The 21,064-nt window shown below is 55.0% G+C and overlaps 1 protein-coding gene across 3 annotated transcripts in view; it reads right to left on the bottom strand.

Annotated features, from left to right (window-relative positions):
* Positions 1–21,064, bottom strand: part of EPHB2 (EPH receptor B2) — a 182,606-nt gene that overhangs the window by 101,543 nt on the left and 59,999 nt on the right. For all 3 annotated transcript variants that reach the window (XM_046023954.1, XM_046023946.1, XM_046023935.1), the window contains exons 2-3: positions 19,496–19,560; positions 15,670–16,354 (exon numbers count right to left, since the gene is read on the bottom strand). In XM_046023954.1, coding sequence (XP_045879910.1) covers positions 15,670–16,354; positions 19,496–19,560 — 750 coding nt within the window. The remainder of the gene's footprint in view (positions 1–15,669; positions 16,355–19,495; positions 19,561–21,064) is intronic.

A 21,064-nucleotide genomic window follows, 5' to 3' on the forward strand; every position in this document is an offset into this window, starting at 1 on the left:
CACTGGCCTGTCCAGGACCCGCCTGGCTTTGCGGTATTGTGGAGACACAGAAGGAGAAAGTGCTGCGTAAACATAACACCCGAGACACATGTGAGAGGAATGACAATCCCCAGTTTGGGCGGGGGGCTTCGTCATCATGCCCTTTCCGCAACTCCAGGCTCCGGGAAGTGAAGGGAAGTGCCTGAGGCCAGCCAACTGGAAAACAGGGGAGCCGGGATGAGGACACTGACCCCAGCCCCACACTCTCATGGAGTACCCCAAGGTCCCCCATGGTTTCCTATGAATGCTAAGCAGATTCTGCATATACGCGTCCTCTGCGCAACCAGGGCGGGGGTCGGGGAGGCAGGTCCGCCAGCCTTGCTACAAAACGGACCCTATTTGCTTTAAGAACGTTGCAACTGCTGACTCTGGTTCATGAAAGAGACATGAAGAGGACCTCAAAGGGAATTTCTAAGAGACAGAAAATCAATGGCCCTGACATCCTGGCCCCTAGAAAGTGTGTGTGTGTGCGCACATCCTGCTAATTGACCCAGTGCGTGCGCACACACGCACACACTCACACATATTTACAAGTGCATATACCCCGGATTGCTACAACATAGACATGTACGCATGAACACATACACTCCGGCTGGGTCTCCACCTGACCCAGGACACACACACCCAAGGACGCAGGCAGGGACCCTCACGTGCAAGGATGGGTGCACACACCTGTTTGATGTAGCACACGCCTCCCTTCACACATACCGGTCCCGCTGATCCAGCACACGCGTGAGTGTGAGCCCCCCTGCACACACACACGCTGGGGCAGGTCAGGGAGACAGAGGCACACATGAACGCAGGGGCGATAATGACTTGCCGTGGGCTCCAGGATGATCTACTTGGACAAGAGCATGAATTGGTCCCACGCCTGAAATGTATGCACCTGCTCCTATGCCCAGAAATGTTCCAGCCACACACGTGGATGTTGGGTCAGTGGGTGTACTTGTACACATACAGACACACAAACACACTCCCAGCAGGCCCAGTGAGAAGTCCCACACACCAGATGGGGCCAGTGCACATGCACACACGCGTGTGTACACGTGCACACACGTGTGTTTGCACACATACCAGGATGCCCTGTGCTGACCCAGAACATGTGTGCACGCACACCCTCCCAGGCCTCCAGGGAGCTCCCACAGACAACAGTTCTGACAGCAGGGGGTGGGGGGAGGGCAGCCCAGGCCTGGGGTTGCCAGGGATACGGATGCGGGGCTCCCAAAGCCGCATGGCCGCCCAGGCAGCGCAAAAAGGCCAGCGACCACTCTTAGGTCTTTAAAATGTTGCTAAACAGATGGCAACACCTTTAAGGGAAGAAACTTGAGCCTGGTTTCCTAGAAGATGCCAGGGGAACGTGAGGACATAGAGACAGAGGTGGACAGAGCTCTAAGGGCCCCCAAGGCCCACCCAGTCCACTACCCACGCTCCACTGCATAATAGGGTTATGCAGCCTTACTCGCTGTGTGGCCCGGAGCAAGACACTTGCCGTCTCTGAACCTTACTTCCCTCCTCTGTAAAAGGGGTTGGTAACAGCGCTGAGCACTTAGATAGCAAGTTCCAGGCATTGACCACACGCCACCTGCTGGGTGCTGTGCCCAGTGCCCTACTTTCATTATCATCGCCTCCTCATGGCTTTGCTGGTAACGTTCCATTTAGTATTATACCCACTTTACAGATGAGGAGATCGAGGCTTTGGGAAGTGAGTCACCTGTCCAGGGTCACAGCGGCAGTCAACATTGGAGCCAGCATTTGTACCTAGGCAGATGGCTCTTGCCTCTGTCACTACACCCTCCCTGCAGGCAACATGGGGTCATGATCCTCATGTCACAGACGGTCATGGCTGCCCTGCGGGCCTCACCAGGGGCACCATGAGGCACCCGGCATCACAGAAGCAGAGGCTGTTAGCGCAGCAGAGTCCTTCTTAGGTGGTGACACTGAGACAGGAGGGCAGGGGTTTCCTCTGCCAAGAAGCCAGGGCAAGCGGGGCACAGCCCAAATTTGGACCCAGGCACCCTGACTCTGTGAGCTGCTTCTGTGCTGCTCAGTAAAAGTACCCAGTCTGGTTAAAATGATGCCATTCGACAAGGACATATTAGACACCTGCTGTTTGCCCAGACTTGCTTGTAACTGAGAGGGGATTACCAGCCAGCCGCTGCCCCCTGAGACATGAGCATGCAGCCTGTGCTCTAGGAGCAATGCCAGGGTACTGATGGGTGCCCGCCTGAGAAACATTCCTTCCTGGAGCAGGAGCACCCCCTCCCTTCGCTGCCCCTCCCCTGTCTTCTGAGCGCCCTTCACTCTTCTGAACCTCTCCCGAACCCTGTGAAGCTGGGAACGCAGGTCCCATTGAACAATGAGGAAACTATGGCTCTGACCCACTGAGTCAGGCAGCAAGGTCAGGGCCTGAACCCACAACCTGGAGAGACTTGGGGTGCTGGATGCCTCCTCCCTGTCTCCTCCAGTTCTCTGCACAGACCCGGGCACACGGTGGGCACCCCAAGTTTCTAGAGAGAGACGGAATTACATTTTGTGATGTAAGAACACAGTAAGATGGGAAGATGCTCTCTGAGGCCCCCAGCTCCGAGAAGGATTTGGGATTTTATGGGAAATACAGAGTATCAAGAATAAGGACCCTCCATCCATGCCCAGAAACATCGGTCTCAACAACAGACAGAACTGCTGGCCATGCTGGTCCCTGCAGAGCCCACTGAAGGTGGTAGGAAGAAGCCGAGCCTCACCAAGGGCCTTTGCTAGTAACATCTTGAACATCGGGATTGGCAGGATCCAGCCTCTGAGATGGGGTGAGTGGGATCTGCAATGAATCTTTCCTGAGTAGCTCCGAGGAGCCAGCACTACTCTAGAAAGTGGACACCGTGGCGCCTAAGACGGAAATGCCTGTCCTCAGGGAGTGCGCGTCCAGCTGGGAGAGACAAGCAGTAGAGGAACAAGCAAGTGAACACACAGTGTGTCTGACAGTGACAAGAACCGTGGAAAGAAATAAAGCAGGAACAGGGACAGGAGGTGCATAACCGTGTGTGTGTGTGCGTGTGTGTACACAGGAGCACTGTTTTCAGAGTTAGGGCAATGGGGGGCCTTGGTGAGAAGGTGACATTTGGGCAGAGACCTGAAGAAAGGGAGAGGGCTGGCTGACTGCAGAACCTTCCAGCAAAAGAGACCACCAAAGAGACCCGTATGTCTTGGGGGAGGGGAGCAAGGAAGGAGATCTCAGAGACACAGAAGGGAAGGACAGATTTGGAGGGCCTTGTGGGCCATTTTTAGGACCTTGGCTTTTGCTCGTTGTACAATGAGAGGCCTCAGGGATTCTGAGCAGAGGTATGGTGCCCCTAATTTTTAGATGGAGCTCCGGCTTCAGGGTGCAGAGGATACTGTAGGGGGCAGGAGGGAAGTAGGATGGAGATGTCCAGGAGGTAGCTGGGTATGTGAGTCTGGCTTCACACATGGGGTCCAGGCCAGAGGTAAGGCCTGGACAGAATCACCCACAGACGGGAGAGAGAAGAGGAGCTCAAGGACTCAGCACTGGGTCCTTTGAGGTGACGATGAGTTGGAACTGGCCAGAAGCAGCAAGAGAGGCAGCAGGGATGCCAGGAGACAGCGTGAGCCCAGAAGACATAGCGGTCACTTTGTCAAAGGCCACAGGTAGGTCCGGGAAGCTGAGGCCTGGGACTTGACCCCTGATTTATGACGCCGATGTCATAGGTGATCCTGATTTCGAGCAGTTTTTTAAAAGATTTTATTTATTTATTTTAAAAAGAGAGACAGCACAAGGGTGGGGAGTGGCAGAGGGAGAGCCAGAGAATCATTAGCAGACTTTGTGCTGAGCCCAATGTGGGGCTTGATCCCACGACCCACGAGATCATGACCTGAGCAGGGACCAAGAGTTGGATGTTTAACTGACTGAGCCACCCAGGTGCCCCAATTTTGAGCTGTTTTAATGCAAAAGCGTGATATGAGTGGGTTCAAGAGAGGCCCTGGAACAGGGCTGAGCTTCAAGCATGGGGGCTGGGAGGGTCAGTGCCTTGGCACCAGGGTCCAACAGGCCTGGCAACCAGCCGTGGTCCAAGCTCTGACCCTTCCCAGCCGTGACCCTAGGGCAGCTCACTCCACCTCACTGAGCCTTAATTTCTTCATCTGAAGGGTGGGGGTAAGACGCCCATACTTCCCAGGTTCTTGAGCATCAAATGAAGTTAAGAATTGTGAGAAAATTTTACTAACAAGGAAACACTGTACATATATTCTGGGGGAAGACGACCGATCCTGGATTTCATTTCTGGCTCATCATTCATTAGCTGTGCTCTTAGGCTGGTTTTTTTTTTTTTTTAACCTCTCTGAGTCTCTACTTCCTCCTCTCTAGAAACGAGAGAACTGACCGTAGCCAGCTTCTGGGGCCTGCAAGGATTCTGCGAAATATCCCACAGCAAGCCTAGAGCAGAAGGCCTGACGACTAGCAGGCACATTGTCACTGTGTGTCCCTTCCTCCCTGGGCTTTTGTCTCTGGTATTCACAACTGCAGTCTGGCAGGAGGTACGGGGAGCTGGGGTAGGACCCTGACCAGAGGGTCCCTGGACAAGTCATTTCTTCTGACACCTTTGAGCCTCAGTTTTCATAACCATGAGGCTGGTGATCAGCTGCCACGGGCCCTTCCTGTGAGGGAGCAGAGAGGACAGGAGACAGAGCGAGTGTGCTGCTCAGATGTTGAGCAATAGCAATGCGTCTTGGTGGGCCTGTCCATTGACTGGACAGACAAGCTACCAGGAGGGACTCTGTAGAAAAAGCCTGGAAGGGCCTGGGGGAGACACAAAGGTCCAGATGTACCAGACAGGGCAGGAGTCCCAAGCCCGGCCCACCTTCAAAGGAACCCTGGCTGGTCTCTTGGCCATGAGCTAGCTCATCTGACAAGGTTGTCAGGAACACGTTGGCCCATCTCACCAAACCCTCCCCCACACCCCTCTGCACACAAACCTTACGTTCTCTGAGCTGTGAGGGGACCCTTCCCCGGAGTGAAGCACCTGTTCCCAGCTGGGATGGAGACTGAGGTCCCCTGTGGTGTTTCATGGGGGACTTGGGGTCTCATCCCTGCAGAGATGGAGGAAAAGGATGGAGGCCGTGTCTCTGAACATCTCACAGACAACGAGGGGCTCCAGAGGGAGCCCCAGAGCACTGGATTCTCATCCTGGTTCTGCCTTAGAGTGCAGTGTGACCCTGGGAAAGTTGGGTCCTCTCCTGCCTTCAGTTTCACTTGTCTCTACAATGGCGACAGGAACCTTCGCCTTGCTTCTCTCCTACGTGCAGCATGCAGATCAAAGTATCTCATGTAGGGTGAGGCCAAATGCTATATGAGAGCAGCCTCTAATCTCTTCTGGAACAAGGCAGGGTGTGAGTACATAAATACTGTACATATGTAAGACATTATAATTACAAACGGCATCCCCCTCCACCCCCTGCCCCAAGCTATGGAAAAAACCCACCAGATTGGTAGAGTGCAAAGAATTCTCATTAGGACTTTGGGAGGCCTGGGTTCTGATCCCGGTTCTGTCCCTGACAAGGTGAATGAATGTGGGCAAGTCACCCCATCCCCCACCGCCTGTCCAAAGCCTTGGCAGGGATGGGATACATGTTGCTCCTGGAGGGGCTCTGTCAGTTCTGCCGATGAGGAATTACCAGTATAATGTCCCCCATCTCTGCCCAGAAAGCCGTCTGGGGTAGGGGAAGGCACGCAGGCAGGCAGGCCACTTCAAGCCTCTTACCTGCCTTGTGGCCCTGGCCAACTCCCGGAATTCCCCTCTCTGGGCCTTTTCCTCCTTCGAGGTCAAAGTTCATCCCTAAAAGTTCCGAGTTGGGGGGGGGGGGACAGGGAGAAGCAGCAGGACAGGGGCTGAGGACAAAGGGCCCCGAGGAGGGGGGTGCCCCAGCAGGGCGGGGTTGAGGCCCGAGTGGGGCCTGTGGGGCCTGAGCCAGCTGCCGCAGAGCAATGAAAATCTCTTAACCACACAGAATTGTTAACGGCTCCCAAATCCTGTTGTACCACAGGCTTAGAAAGGCTTAAACTGTTAAATGCATAAACTTCCTCAATAAACGGGCCTCTCTCTTGCCAGATGTAAAGGCGGCGACTGGAGGGAGGGGAGCTTCCCCAGCTGTTTATGGTCTTGCTGGAGTGCTGTGGAGAGAGCCTTGGACCAAACCATCAACCTGGTGCCTTCAGGGTCCCCGCCAGGCTGGGGGCGGAGAGAGGATAGTACGGGACGCTCCGGGGGCGGACGGCTTGGGTTCAAGTCCGGTCCTTTCCTAACCGGGTCCCCTCAGACAAGCTGCTCACTCTCCCTGGGCCTCAGTTTCCTCTTCTGTAAAACAGGAATGATGATCCCCGACCCCAGGGGGGTCTGAGAGTCCGTGAGACCCTGGGAGAGAGCTGCCTGGTTTACGGAAAGCTCCTAACAAACGTGAGTGCTGGGTGCCGGCCGCAGAGCCCTCCAGCCACTTGCAAGAGCGAAAGAAATCAGAAGTGGGGGGCATGAGAGTGCACACCTGCCTGTCACCTCCAAGGACTGTGACCGTTGGGCCCAGTCTGCTTCCCACTCCGATGGGGGCATTCGGTAAGGTTAGTGTGCAGTTAGAGATAGAAGGTGAGTGCTCGGCAAAGGCTGTGTGAGGGTGGACAGGCTCTTCTGTCTGGCCAGAGGTTAGCCACGGGTGGGTGCATCTCCCTTCTGGAGGTCTTCTCCCCCTGAGCAGGAGAAGACACCCCCAGGGGCTTCTTCTCCACCCCTGAGCCTTGGCCCTGGGACCACATTCCACTGTGCCCAGCATCTCCATAGGAAAGCAACTCGTCCTTCAAGGCCCAGCCACAAGCCTCCCTCTTCCGCCCTGAAGCCCTCCAGTTTGCCCCAGCAGGGTGGCCCCGCAGTCCTGAGCAAGAGTCCCTCCCACAGTTATTTGTCAAACCTCTCATTTCCCCCATTTCCCCACCCCCCGGTAATCTGGGAAGTGAGCAGGACAGAGCACATTCAGGCCTCTCCCCGTTCTGGTTAATCAGTTGTTTCAACAGTTGGAGAAAACCAGGTTCCCACTCTGCCTCTGCTGCTTGCTGGCTGCGTGATCCTGGGCAGCCGGCTGAACGTCCCTGGACCTCAGTCTTATCATCTGTAAAATGGAGCTAATCGTACCAACAGAAGATTCCAAAAGACAGTGGAGCGCGGCATGGGACACAGTGCCGGGCACAGAGGAGGGACAGTTCAGTCCTGGCCCTTAGGACTCCTTGTAGCCTCTGCCTCACTCAGCCCTTTGACAGCATGGAACTAAAAAGCCTGGCAGCCCCTCTACCCTCGTCCTTTAGCCAACTTTTCTCCTCTCCCCATCTCCCACCCCCACCCCAGAACCCACTGAGCCCAGGTGGCTGCATCTTGTCTGAGGCTCAGCAAGAGACCAGAGTTAAAAGTCAGTATCAGGGGCGCCTGGGTGGCTCAGTGGTTTAGGCCTCTGCCTTCCGCTCAGGTCATGATCTCAGGGTCCTGGGATCGAGCCCCGCATAGAGCCCCGCATCGGGCTCTCTGCTCCGCGGGGAGCCTGCTTCCTCCTCTCTCTCTGCCTGCCTCTTTGCCTAGTTGTGACCTCTCTCTCTGTCAAATAAATAAATAAAATATTAAAAAAAAAAAAAAGTCAGTATCATTTCTGATCATCTTTTTCTGGACTAATCCCTGCCCTTGTTTCCTTCCATTTTCCAGAATCCTGGGAAAATGGCTTCTCCTCCAGGCAGCCTTCCCCCATCTTACCGTGACTCCCTCCTAAGTGCTCCAAGGCTACAGTTACACATTGAGAATCATCTCCCCCACCCCAGACTTGAAGCTCTCGGAGGGCAAGAAGGGCCTTCATCACCTCTACAGTCCCCGCATCTGGCCCAGAGTCTGGTGCACAGAAGGTTCTTGGGGGGAGGAGGGGTATTATGAGAATCAGGGGCCAAAATTGTTCAATATTTCCTGTCCAGACCCCTGAGGGAATATGAAGACCATGTCGTCCCATGCCCTGATATCCAGATCCTTCCACTTGGTTGACTTAAAGAGGAAACTGGGCTGAAGTAGCCCTCCCTCCCTTTTTAAGAACACACACTCTGCCTGCCTCTGGGTCTTTGCACCTGCTCCCCCCTCACCTGGCTAACTCCTGCTCCTCACTCGGCTTCCGCTTACACAGCTCCCCTTCCTAGAAGCCTTCCTCTGAGCTGATGCTCTCCTGGGTGGGTTGGGGCCTTTGTTTCCACCTCTACTGTCTGCAGATGTATCTGTTGACATCTCTAAACTGGGTGGTCCTCAAGGGCAGGGGCTACGACTCATGTTTCCAAAAACCCCAATGCCTGGCACAGCGCCTGGCATATTTCTGTGTTAGCCTCCTGGTCCTCCATGAAGACATCACTGACCCCTCTAGGAAGCAAAAAAAAAAAAAAAAAAAAATCAGAAGCTGGTGTTTAGTGAATCTCTGATGGCTGGCTGACTGGACAGGCAGGCCAGCGTAGGGACAGATGGATGGATAGCTGTCCACAAAGATGCTCGGAGAGCATATGCAAAGGGAAAGTGGGGGGAAGGGGCTCTTCCATTTTTAAGAGCCAAGAACTGAATGATCTGAGAGGGTTGGCCGGGTTCCCCACCCAATCCCTTCTCCAAAGGCTGGCCTGTGTGGTCTCAGGCCCTGCCTGAGCCTGGGGGTCTGGAGGGGATTCTGTTAGCACCCCCCTCCCCCAGCTGGGCTTCTCCACCCTGCCCTTGAAGAGGGGTGTGTGGGGGTCTGGGCCTCTCTTCCCACCCACCCAGCATTCCAACCCTCACACCCTTTCCCCAGCCAGCACAGACCCTGCCAGCTGGCGGCCTCCCTCCTCCTCACCCCACGACTGACCGCACCCTACCCCACGGACTCACCAGATACATCCAAGCCATGGGTCCAGCCTCTATGGGAAAGGCTGGAGATGAGAGCATGATAGGAAGAAGGCCACCCGAGCAGGCCCCAGGATCCAATGCTGAAGGCCAGAGATATCTCTCTGGGCCTCTCTCCCTACCCTGGCTGAGGGAGCACAGGATTCTGGGAGAAAAGCAGAAAATAAAGCGACAGGCAGAATATCTCCTGCTGGGGAGCTTGTGGGGAAACGGGCACTCTGAAGGTCTGCAGCTAGGAGAGTACACAGGCCATGCATTTCTGGGGAGTTTCTTGTTTCTGGGGAGTAACTTGGCATTATGCGTCAAAGCTCTAAAAAACATACATACCTTTGACCCCATGATTACACATCTGGAAACATATCTACTCAAATACCAATAACAGTGGACAAAAATACAGGGACAATGGCGTGCATCCCGGCATTTGTTAAGATAGTGGAAAACGGCCAGTAATCTACGTGTCGATCAACAGGCTTGGTAAATAAATTATGACAGATCTTTCCTATGGAATTCCAAGAGCCTTCCAAAATGATGGCGGAGATGTAACGTGACATGCAAAAGTGCCCACAAAATTTTAATGAATCAAAAACCCTTGTGTATTTTTAGCAGGAAGTTCACTTTTTCTTTAAACATAATCAATGTGTATGAACGCACCCAGAAGGATCTCCACCGGTCTGTTCACCGTGGCTTCTCCGGATGATTTTACTTTCCTCCTTTTGCCTCTCAATAATTTCTAAAGATTCTACAACGAATCTACACTGCTTTTGTGATAAGAAAAAGTTTGTTTTTCCTCAAAGTAAAAAGCTCATCAGAGATCAAAAAACAAAAACAAAAACAAAAAAAAACCCAAAAAACAAAAAAAAACAAAACCAAAAAACAGAAAAAAACCAGCAACAACAGAAAAACCCCAAGCATTCATAGCAGAAGACAGTGTTGGTAGAAGTTCCTGTTGGTATTTTTGAAACACTTCTAGGTATTTTCTCATTTACTCTGCACGGCTGCCCTTTGTGTTTATCCTGTTTTGCAGATGGGAAAACAAAGGCTGGGAGAGGGTCAGTTGCTTGCCCAAGGTCACACAGCTATGCCGAGCTGGGGTTTGAAACCAGGTCTCCATGGCCAAGGTCAAGGAGAGGCCACAGCTGAGGGGGGAGAGCAGGGCTGGGGGCTGCCAGGTAGGGCAGGGTGGAGGAGAGGGAGAGGCTGTGAGAAGCCCAGCAGCTGGGAACTGGGAGTCTAAACTAGAGCCAGAGGATCAACATGTGCGTGCAACTGCCCCCCCGTACCTCTCCCCACTGGCTCGCAGCCCCTCTCCCTGTCCAAGCTAAATATTAAAAATCCCATTACACCCCGACAGCACGCAGCAATCACGATCACCGTGGAGCTCCCTCCAGATCAGTTTTAGATGCAGGTCTGCTGTTGGGAGAGAGGAGGGCAGGACCCCCAATAGGGGTTAGGATGGGAATCTGATGGGCAGGGGCAGAGTAGGGGCCTGAGCTAGGGAAGGAGAGACAAAGAGAAATAGGGCGACTAAGACAAACTTGGAGACACTGAGGCAGAGGCACCTTCCCCATCGAGCCCATGAACATCTGGAAAGAGTCAGGCAAACAGACTTGGGAGCTTGGGGGGAGCCGCTGCTGCAGGGAAGGAATTCCAGAGCCCAGAGCCCTCTGCCCCACCCCCTGCCCCCAGCAGATCTGCTGGCTGCAAACCTCAGTGGGGACCGTGATGGGGCTGGGGACTATGGAGGAGAGGAGGCCAGAGCTCTTCTGAAGAAAGTCCCCGGAGTCCCTCACCTGGCAGCTGTATGGCCACTGCAGGTCCTGACCAGGTGCCCAAAAAAACTGAACAGACGCATGAGTAGGGAGGGGTCATACCCTGATACCCGCCCCAGGGGAGGCACTGGATACACACCAAACACACCCTGTACTATCATACATCAGGGTGTTATTCATGTAGTTGGTTCCTTGATCTACAATGACCGCCCTCCCTTCACCCATCCAAATCCTACTCACTCTTCAGGGCCTAATTCAAATGCCACCTCCTCCTTGAAGCCTTCCTAGACCTCCAGTCAGAAAAGATGCCTTCCTTCTCATATTCTCAAAATGCTTTGACTGGCTGTAATTCATTTCTGGAAGGACCGTACTCGGCCATCCTCTGAGTCTACTGCTCACCCAGGAGCCAGTGAACTGAACCCTGCATCTCAGGTGCTCTCCTCCAGCCTTCCCAGGGCGGCCACGGTCAGCTCCAAAGACACCTCTTCCAAGCAGCCTTCCCCGGCCCCTCTGGCTAACACGAGTCTTCCTTTGATCTCTACTGCTACATCTCCCCACTCCCCCTTTCATTCATCACAGCTTATAACTATTTTATTCATCTGCTCACTAACTTTTCCCCTCCATGTTCTTCTGTCCAGCGACTCAGACTAAAAATTCTGGAAGGGCAGGGAAAGTATGCCTCTCATTCCAACCTGTGTTCCCCAGCACTGGTATGTGTGAGGCTCATAAACAGTACTCAAGACATACAGATCTGCCTCGACGTACCATGCGGTTCCATCCTGATAAACCCACTGTAAGCTGAAAATATTTTGAGTGGAAAACTCACTTAACCCCCCAAGCCCCCCGAACATCAGGGCTTAGCCTGGTGTACCTAAAGCTTGCTCAGCTGAGCGGCCTCGTCTAACACAAAGCCTGTTACATCTCATGCCATTGACCGGACACAGTACTGAACTGGAAAAAAGACCGGTCACGTGGATACAGAAGGAACGCACATGGATCGCCTGTTTACCCCCCTTCTCGTGTGGCGGGCTGCCCAGCGTAAGGAGAGAGTATCAGACCAGCCGTCACCAGCCCAGGAAAAGATCAGAACTCAAACTCCCAAGAAGGTTTCTGCTGAATGTGCATCGCACTGTTGGAATGTGGAAAAACGAGAAGTCTGAGGGCTGTAAGTCGAACCATCGTCAATCTGGATGGTCTGAATTGGCCGGAGGGCCCACGGCACACAGAGGGTCCTTCATACACGCTTGCTGAGTGGTTAACCGGCTTCTCCAGGCCCCTCCGTTCCCCACTCTGCCCTGCACACAGCTGGCCCTGGAGGAAGCTGGTCACATTACCTCGGGGGATCCTACAGTTTTGGGAAATGCTCAGGGCCCTGGGAGCTCCCCGCCCTTCCTCAGCCACCCTGCCCACCCCTGGGATAGTCATGCCACTCCCATGAGGACTCACCTGCTTGCCATCTGTCAAACAGACTTTAACCAGCCTTATCATCTCCAATTTGTATTAACGAAGCAATGGATTTTTGCTTATCAAATTCTGTTTTGATATCAAAGGGATCTTCCCAAACCCTACTCTCCCAGAGATTCTGCTGACGACTCCTCCCCCCCCTCAGGGTGGATGCCTGGGGCGGTCAGGCCAGAGGTCCCGGGAGGAGGGGGCCGGGGTCCACTTGAAAGGGGAAGCTCAGGGGCGCCTGGGTGGCTCAGTGGGTTAAGGCCTCTGCCTTCAGCTCAGGTCGTGATCCCAGAGTCCTGGGATCGAGCCCCACATCAGGCTCTCTGCTATGCAGGGAGCCTGCTTCCTCCTCTCTCTCTGCCTGCCTCTCTGCCTACTTGTGATCTCTGTCTGTCAAATAAATAAATAAAATATTTAAAAAAAAAAAAAAAGAAAGGGGAAGCTCAGCCTTGGAAGACCTGCCTGTGCCAGGCGACCTCTCTGCTGGCCCCAGTGACACCCCCCCCACCCCGTCCTGGCACTCTCAGCCCATGTAATTGAATCGGGGCTGAACTAGGGGACTGGCTTTTGACAAAGAGAATATGGCAGAAGTGATGAGATGCCACTCTTGAGACGAGGTCATAAAAGGATGATGGTTTCTGTTGTGGGTGCTCTCTCGAACTCTCTTGGGTCATTTGCTCTGGGGGAAGCCATTGCCCACGTGACTCCCCGCCAGGGACTGAAGCCCGCACACAATCATGTGGGCGAATGAGGAAGCAGACCCTGCCCCCGCATGGAGGACACTGAAGCCCCAGGAGAGACCTTGCACCAGGGACACCCGCCTGAGCCACACCTGGATCCCTGACCCTCAGACACCGTGAGATTACAAATGCTTGTTGTTTTCAGCTGTGACACTTTGGAGTGACTTGTTGGGCAACAAGGGGTAACTAATGTACCTCTTCCTCTAGGCACCTTCGAGAACACCTCTTCCTTCCTTGCTCCCCGAGCCCTTAGCCATGGCAGTGCCAGACACCATACCAGTCCCCTCAATGGGACACGCTGCTTCACGTCCCCAGATCCTTGCAGATCCCTCCTCTGGAAGGCCCAGGCCACCTAGTCAACATATCCCTCTCCCAGAATTCAGCCCCAATGCCACCTTCTCTGTGTCGCCTTCCCACCTCCCTCCACCAATCACCCCAGCACAGGTGGTTCCAGTCAGAGCAAGTCAAAGGCACTCCCTCCCTTGTTCACGTCCCGCCTGTCTCCCCAGCTAGCCTGTGGCTCCTAGAAGTCAGAGGCACAGTTGCATTCTTCTCTCTTCCCTGACCATCCACACAAGGTCTGACACAGAGCAGGCACGGGTAAGGTTTGATGAGTGAATAAATAATGAGCAACGAGGGACTGATTCTGCCTACCCTCCATGGCCCGCCACCTCCCAAGGCTGTGCCATTTTCACACTCAAGTACAGAAAACCAGCTCTGCTATCTTCCCCCAGAAACCAGCCTTTTCACCCAACATCCCTGATTCTTTTCCAGGACCATCACCTCCCAACAAGCCGGAATTGCCTCCTTTCTCCTTTCCAGCCCGCATGCTCATGCCATCCTTCACATTCATCCACCTCGCAACCCTTGACCCTAGAACCATAGATGCCCCGTCCGGACACCCACCATCTCTCGAGAGCACGGGCCACTGCTCCTTTCTTAGGCACCCCATTTTTCTTCCCGGGGACCTCTAAAATGCTGCTTCAGATCACGCCATTGTGATGGTGGACGCAGCAGCATTTTATGAACGGGAGGGTCACTGCAGCCACCTCAGGTCACACAGTGACTGGCACTTTAGGAACCCCAGAATTGGGTCCAAACCTTAGCCTGGCATTTGGAGGACCCCCAGGATCTGATCCCAACAGGAAAGGCAAGAGGAGGTGGTCCAAGTAGGCTTTAAATCACCACCAAAGCTCACACCACGGAGTACCTGCCCCAGCCCGGGTTTCGTAGACATTACATCTCATTTAGTTAACATGTATTAAGCTCCTACTGCATACCACAAGCCATTCTAAGTGCCTTACAGTCTTGAATTGTTGAGTCTTCACAAGTGTCCCAAGAAAGAGGGTTTCATGCATAGCCCACGACAGACAGCTAATCACAGGCAGGGCTGGGATTTGAACCCAGGTCTATCTACCTTCACAGCCTTCTTACAACCATGCAGCCCCTCCTACAAACTTCTTAGGCTTGCCAACCACCTTCACGATTGTTTGCCCAAATCAGACAGCACCTACACTATTGCTTACTTGGGACCTCTCCTTAAATCACCCCAAGTGGCACGATGGCTGAGGGGTGGGCTTGGAACTGCACTACCTGGATAAGACCCCTGCCTCCCCCACTTAACTCTCTGAGCCTTGATTTCTTCCTGTCAAATGGCCCCATCCCTCCCAGGCTTCTTGCGAGGAGTAGTAAGTTAGACACACAAGGGCTCAGCACACAATATGACTGGCAGTCAGGAAGCCTGGCTCACGGCAGACCTGCGTGTCCCCCCCAACCCTTCCTTGCACCAGAAGGAAGCGTGTGACTCGCCTCGGTCACTGAAATGTGGAGGGACGCGGTGTGCGTGCCACCACCGGCAGAGCTCAGGACCCAGCATGCCATCCACCTCACACTCCTTCTCTCTGTCCTCACAGTCGCCACATTCCAAATGGCGGCTGCTCCATCCGCTTGGCTCCCTGAGTGGGGACCCCCCAGCTGACCCCCGATGGACAGGCAGCCATGAGTGAGAAATGAACTTTGACTGTTTGGTCACTTCCGTCGAGCCTGGCCCGTACTGACGGACACAGCCGAAGCCCAATAAATGTTAACTTTCCCCTGTTTTTTTACTGGGCCTTATCTCCTTCACAATGAAATGACATCACTTTTGTAAATGAAGGCATACAGCATGGCTTGCTGTTGTTAATATTCATGTAGTAATTAAAATGAGAAATGTTTAGGGGTGCCTGGGTGGCTCAGTCGGTTAAGCGTCTGCCTTCAGTTCAGGTCATGATCTGGGGGTCCTGGGATCAAGTCCCGCACTGGGCTCCCTGCTCACCAGGTCGGGTGGGGGGTGGGGGGAGAGTCTGCTTCTCCCTCTGCCTCTCCCTGAGCTGCTTCCTCTGCCTGTGCTCTCTCTCCCTCTCTCTCTGTGCCAAATAAATAAATAAGATCTCTAAAAACACAAAACAATAAAAAAAATAAGATGAGAAACATTTATCCCCACGCCTATGAAAATCACCTTGCACGCTCCCCGTGGGACATACACCTGCCACCATTCTAGAAGCACCCTTCAAACGCTTCCCTCTAAGACAAGGAACATCGGCTGTGGATTGGGGAAGCCCGGCCAGAGAGGGCCTCCCAATCAGCTCCAGGCCACTGCCCTGGCCAGCCTGAGCGCCCCCCCCAGCCTGCATTTGCAGCCAGCTGCAGCTCCACACCCCTGCAGGGCGCCCGCCCCGCCGCGGCCCTCACCTCTGCAGACCGTGCCATTCTCCGCCGCCTCGAAGCCTGCTTTGCACATGCAGCGTCCAATGGGCACCAACCACTCGCCATCCCCGTTACAGTAGAGCTTGATGGGCACATCCACCTCCTCGGCATTGGCGATGCAACTGCCCCGGGCGGCCACCAGCGAGGTGCTCTCGGCCCCCGACAGGGTCTCTTGGAAGACGGCGCCGTTCTGGATGACGCGGGGACACTTGCGGTAGAAGACGCGCACCGCGATAAGGGACATGCAGCCGCCGTAGTCCTGGAAGGCCAGGTAGAAGCCGCTGCGGGACACGGGCCCGAAGCTCCGCACCTCAGTGTTGATCTTCATGACCCGGCCGCCCAGGTCCACCTGCGAGAAGCTCTCGTCGGCCGCGATGGTGTCCACCTTCACCCACGGATTCTCCATCCAGTTGGGGAAGGTCTTGGTGGCCGAGTCGTAGTCGGCCTCATAGTAATAGAGGTTGAAGGTCTCCTTGCAGGAGCCGGGCACGCTGGGGATGCTGCTGCAGTCACGCACCGAGAACTTCATCTCCACGTGGATGCGGTGGGCGCCGCGGCGCCGGATGAACTTGGTCCGTAGCCAGTTGTTCTGGCTCGACTCAAACACGTTGCACACCTGGTACGTGCGGATCGTGTTCATGTTCTCATCGTAGCCGCTCACTTCTTCCCACTGTGGGTGAAATGCTAGTCAGCTGGTGGGGGAGGGGGCTCAGCCCTGTCTGTCTACAGGGGAGACACAGCTCCTGTCTTAGGGAATCCTTTCAGTCCGACAGGGGGAAATAGCACTCTCACCCCTGGGGGCCTCCTAGTCTAATGGGGGAGGCACAGACTCTGTCTTAGGTATGTTCTAGTCTGTTGAGGGAGACACGATTCATATCATCAGAGAGGTCCCGAGGGGAGGGAGAGACGTGGCCTTGGCCCTGAGGAGTTCCCAAGTCTGTGAGGGAGATATGCCTATCTGATGGGAAGGGCACACACCCTGCTCTTGGTTTTCCCCTGATTAATATGGGAGATGAGACCCTCACCCCCTCTCCCGGTGATAAAGGGGACATGGCCCCAGCTTGTGGGAAGCTCCCACCTGGAAGGGAAAAAAAGAAGAGGCCCACCCTGAGGGAATTCCCTCTCCTGAGAGTAGACATAGCTTTGTGCTTGGGGAGTGCTGGTCTGATGGGGGAGTCAGAATATCTGCCTACTGGGAGCTCTTATTCTGACCAGGGAGACAGTCCTTGCCTCAGGGGATTCCCAGTCTGACAGAAGAAGAGCCCTTACCCCCACGATGGGGAAGACAGGCAGTCTGTTGTGGGGCCTTATGTGGTTACGATACCACTAAAGTGGTTAGGGGACCCGGAGAGAGACTTTCCACCCTTCCTGCCTATGGCAGGTGCCTCGGCACTCTCCCTGGGCCCCAGCCTGTCTCTCACACACGCAGCTGAGAGTTCCTGAGCCCCACTGCTGTGGAGGGGGGCTGGGCAGGGCCACAGAAGGCTGGGAATGAAGGGCCCTGGCCCCATGGTGTCTCCTCACAGACCCACACAAGCCAAGCTCACTCACATGCTGAGCTTTTGTTCACAATTCTGTACCCTCCTCAAGTACCCTCTCGTCTTCTCTGTCCATCCTTCTGGAGCCTCTTGGAGCAGGCTCTCTCTGGCTGCAGAGTTCGCATTCACCGATTCTCCCGTGGGCCTTTGGGGACGACCAGCCTAGGCGAGGGCCGGTCACCCTTGGGCCTTTCAGCCTTGTCTCCCCAGTGGGGCTGAGAGCTTGCTGAGAGTAGTTCCCCACCCCCTCCTTCTCCTGTGTCCCCTTTGGCACTGGGCTGGCTTTCCCTCGGGCAGACCCAAAAGGGCTAAAACAGCAGATCACCCCCTCCCACTCATGCCGGCCCGGGGTAGGTGCTGGAAGGGGACCTCAGTTCTTTGTCCTGATTATCACGCGTGGTGTATCATCATCTCCATTCTACAGGTAAGCTAGTAGAGACCAGGGAAGTGAGGCCGCTTGAGCCAGGTCACATAGACCTGCTCACACGTGTGAGAGACCTCTGCACATGCACGTGTGAGAGACCTGCTCCCGTGCTCGTGCACACTGCCTCAAAACACAGCGACCCACAGGCAACCCAGGAGCCCTGGGTTTTGTCCCAGCTCTCCTAACTCAATGCATGGCCTTGGGCAAGTCACTTCCCTTTGCTGAGCCTCTATTTGCCTGACTGCCAAATGGGACCATGGGTGGCAGTGGTGAGGCCGGTAGTGGCAGAGCTGGGACCCTCGAGCCGGTGCTATTTGTTCTGCTGCCTTCCTCAGATATCTGGGCCAAGTCCGTGCGAGGCATGCAGTGGCTGCGGGCCCGGGGAGGGCTGATGTTGTGAGGGGCCAGTGCCCGTGGGGAAGGCTGCGCTGGAGCCTGCTGGCCCAGCCTCCACATCCATGGCGGCTCTGAAGCTCCCTACATTGCCTTTTTTTTTTTTTTTGGTGGCACCATGTGACAAAGTCAGCCCCTTGTTACAACCACTGCTCTTCTTCAGAACTTAATTAGAGCACTTAATTAGAGCACTCTGCCTTTCTCCCCTCTCTCTAATTAACATGCGGAGGCCCTGCAGCCTAAACACCCCAAATAATTGCGTCCGGGGGCCCTGCAGCCCAGCCTGGCCTCATTCCTGCTGGGGTGGGGCTGCGGGCCCGGCCGCCTTCGCAGATGGAAAACTGGTGACAAGAAAGAGCCCCAGAAAGAGGCCTGACCCTAGGGCCCTGCCTATTGAGAGCACAGGCTTGGGCTGGAGAGGTGAGGGGCGGGGGGATGCAGCTCCTTGGGGCAGCGGCTGAGTGGGAGGAGCTGGGATGGGGGGAAGGGAAGGGATGGGTGGGGGGAGCCCAGGGGGATGAGGAGGGAATGCTATAAAAACCGATGACCGTGACGATGATGATATGATGGTGGTAGGACTACAGCTACTCATCGTGGGGGGGGGGGGGGCCTCTGCCAGGCACTGTGCTAGACACCGTGCGGGAAAACCTCACAGCGGTCCGATGCAGAGGACATGACCACCATCATTTTATAGATGAGGAAACTGAAGCTCAGACGGGTTAAGGACCTGGCCCCAAATTGTGGGGGTGCTGAGTGGCAGAATTGGGACAGAATTTCGGGCACGTCTGGCCCCATAGCCTGCATGTAAGTTGGTGCTGGAAGAAAGAGGAATCTCAGATTGTGCCTCCTCTTCTCCTGAGGGACTCACAGCCTACCCGGGCTCAGATCACTGGCCCCAGGAAAGTATGGGCTCACGGAAGTGTGATGATAAGAGCTCAGGGAAGGGGAGCCTCGTGTTATGGGGACGCAGAAAGGGGGTCCAGAAAGGGGGTCAGAGCCTTGGATACAAACCGGACCCGCATCACTAACTAGGTGTAACACCCCTGTCAGGAAGCTATGAGTCTCTGATCCTCAGTTTCCTTACCTGTAAAATGGAGGTGTTTCTTCCCCATATGATTGGTTTGGATGTGTATAAAGGTGCTTCTTTGATACAGTATGTGATACGGTGGGTGCTCAGAAAATGACAGTTCACTTTCCTCATCTGTAAAATGGGGGCAGCGCGGGTTCCTACTTCTCAGCCTCGCCCTGAGGATCCCATGGGATAAAGGCTGCAAGCTGCCAGCATGTTGTCATGGTAACCGGCGCTCCACCAATAGTAGGGGACCAGGAGGCAATGAGAGGCCAGCCCTGGGCCCTGAAGGAGGGAAAGGGGCTGGAATTTCGGGGGCATCCAGGCCCTGCAGCGAACCCGAGGTCCTCTGAGGGACCGGGCAGGGTGTGGGGACCACCGACTCACCCCTGATGGTGGATGCACGATCCAGCCCAGCTCCGCCGTCGCTGTGGTGGAGTCCATCAACGTTTCTGTGAGGAAAAGCAGAGTGTCACTGCCGCCCACCGACTGGTGTTGTCAATCACCCCAAGACCCCCACCCCTCAAGGGCCTCCTTTACAGAGCACCACCTACTTCCATTTCACCAATCAATCATCTCGCTGTACTGCTTCAGACTACCTTCCCTCTACGTCTCCCACTCCATGATCCCACCCACTCCCACGTTCCAGCCAATCGTCTGATTCTATCCCTCCAGGCTCCACCCCCTTGAAGCTCAGCTCCAGCCCTTCTGCCAGTGGTGGTGTCTGGTGTCTCCTCACCACCCGTCATGTCCCACCAACTTGCCTACTGCCGCTTCCCTCCCTTGCTGGTGGAGAAGGGTCTTAACCTGGACTCTCCTGGGTGGGCTTCAGAGAGTCCACCAGGCAGCCCTGGAAAGTTTACATCAGACTTAGGGTGTCTGTCTGCTTTTCCGCCTGCATCTAATTCTCAAAAACTAGAACGTGGCCCTTGGAAAGGCCTCTTTTTGGTCCCAGCTGAGCCCCATCAGTTACCCCACCTTGGCTCTCCGGCCCAAACTTCCTATCAGGGACACCCTCCCCCCTTCTCCAGGCACCTGGAGTCCTCCATAGTGTCTCCACACTGGGGCTCCCTCCCAGAGGGCTAAATCAATTGCTCCTAGGATAGGGCCCTGGCGGGGGGGGGGGGGGGGGGGGGTGTTGAAGTGAGCAAGTTGCTCCAGTCTGTCACCTGCCCTCTGGGTGGGGGGGGAATTGAGGAAATTCAAATGAGCTTCTGAACCAGCCAGGGCCCCCCCCTTGCCCCTCCCCCAACTCCAACAGCTGGAAGGAAGGAGCCGCACAGCCTATGGTGAAGAAGACCCCCAGGGCCGGAGAGAGCCCCATTCATCCCCAGACATGGCCCAGGGCCCCTTCCCACTTCCCCTTTGCTGCCATAGGGAATTCAAAAGAACTGCATCGAGCAGATTTAATTGGCCCCTTTCAAGCATTCATTCAACAAATAGACCCTGATACACTGGGGACCCCAGGAGAGAAAACAGTGAAGAGTGAGACCCTCCTACAGAGTTGTTCACCATCTAGTAGTGGTGATAAGGCGCGACTACAAATAGCCACGAGAGAGGAGGCAGAGAGACGCAGAAGGTCGCAGCTGGACCTTCCACACCATCTAGCCCGGCGGGCGCAGGTGAAGTCTGCTTGCTGCTGTGCCCCCATTTCTGTGCCCCAGCAGACCTCACCAATCAATCCCTGCACTCTGTGGCCACAGATGCTCCTGGTCACTGAGCCAGGAAACTAACCCCCACCATGGGAGATGCTGTTCCTGGCCCAGCCCCACTGCTTCATTTTGGAGATTAGGCAGCTGAGGCACAGAGAGGGGAAGAGACTTCCTAAAGATCCCATAGGAGTTGGTGGCAGACTGGGAGGAGCGGATCTCCTGCCTCTGACCCTATAAACTTCTAGATACTTAGTTGGATGGCCTGGGCTGGATGAATTTGGGTGAGGACAGTAGGGGCAGGGTG

Source organism: Meles meles, chromosome 1, assembly GCF_922984935.1.
Source record: "Meles meles chromosome 1, mMelMel3.1 paternal haplotype, whole genome shotgun sequence".
Classification (NCBI taxonomy): domain Eukaryota; kingdom Metazoa; phylum Chordata; class Mammalia; order Carnivora; family Mustelidae; genus Meles; species Meles meles.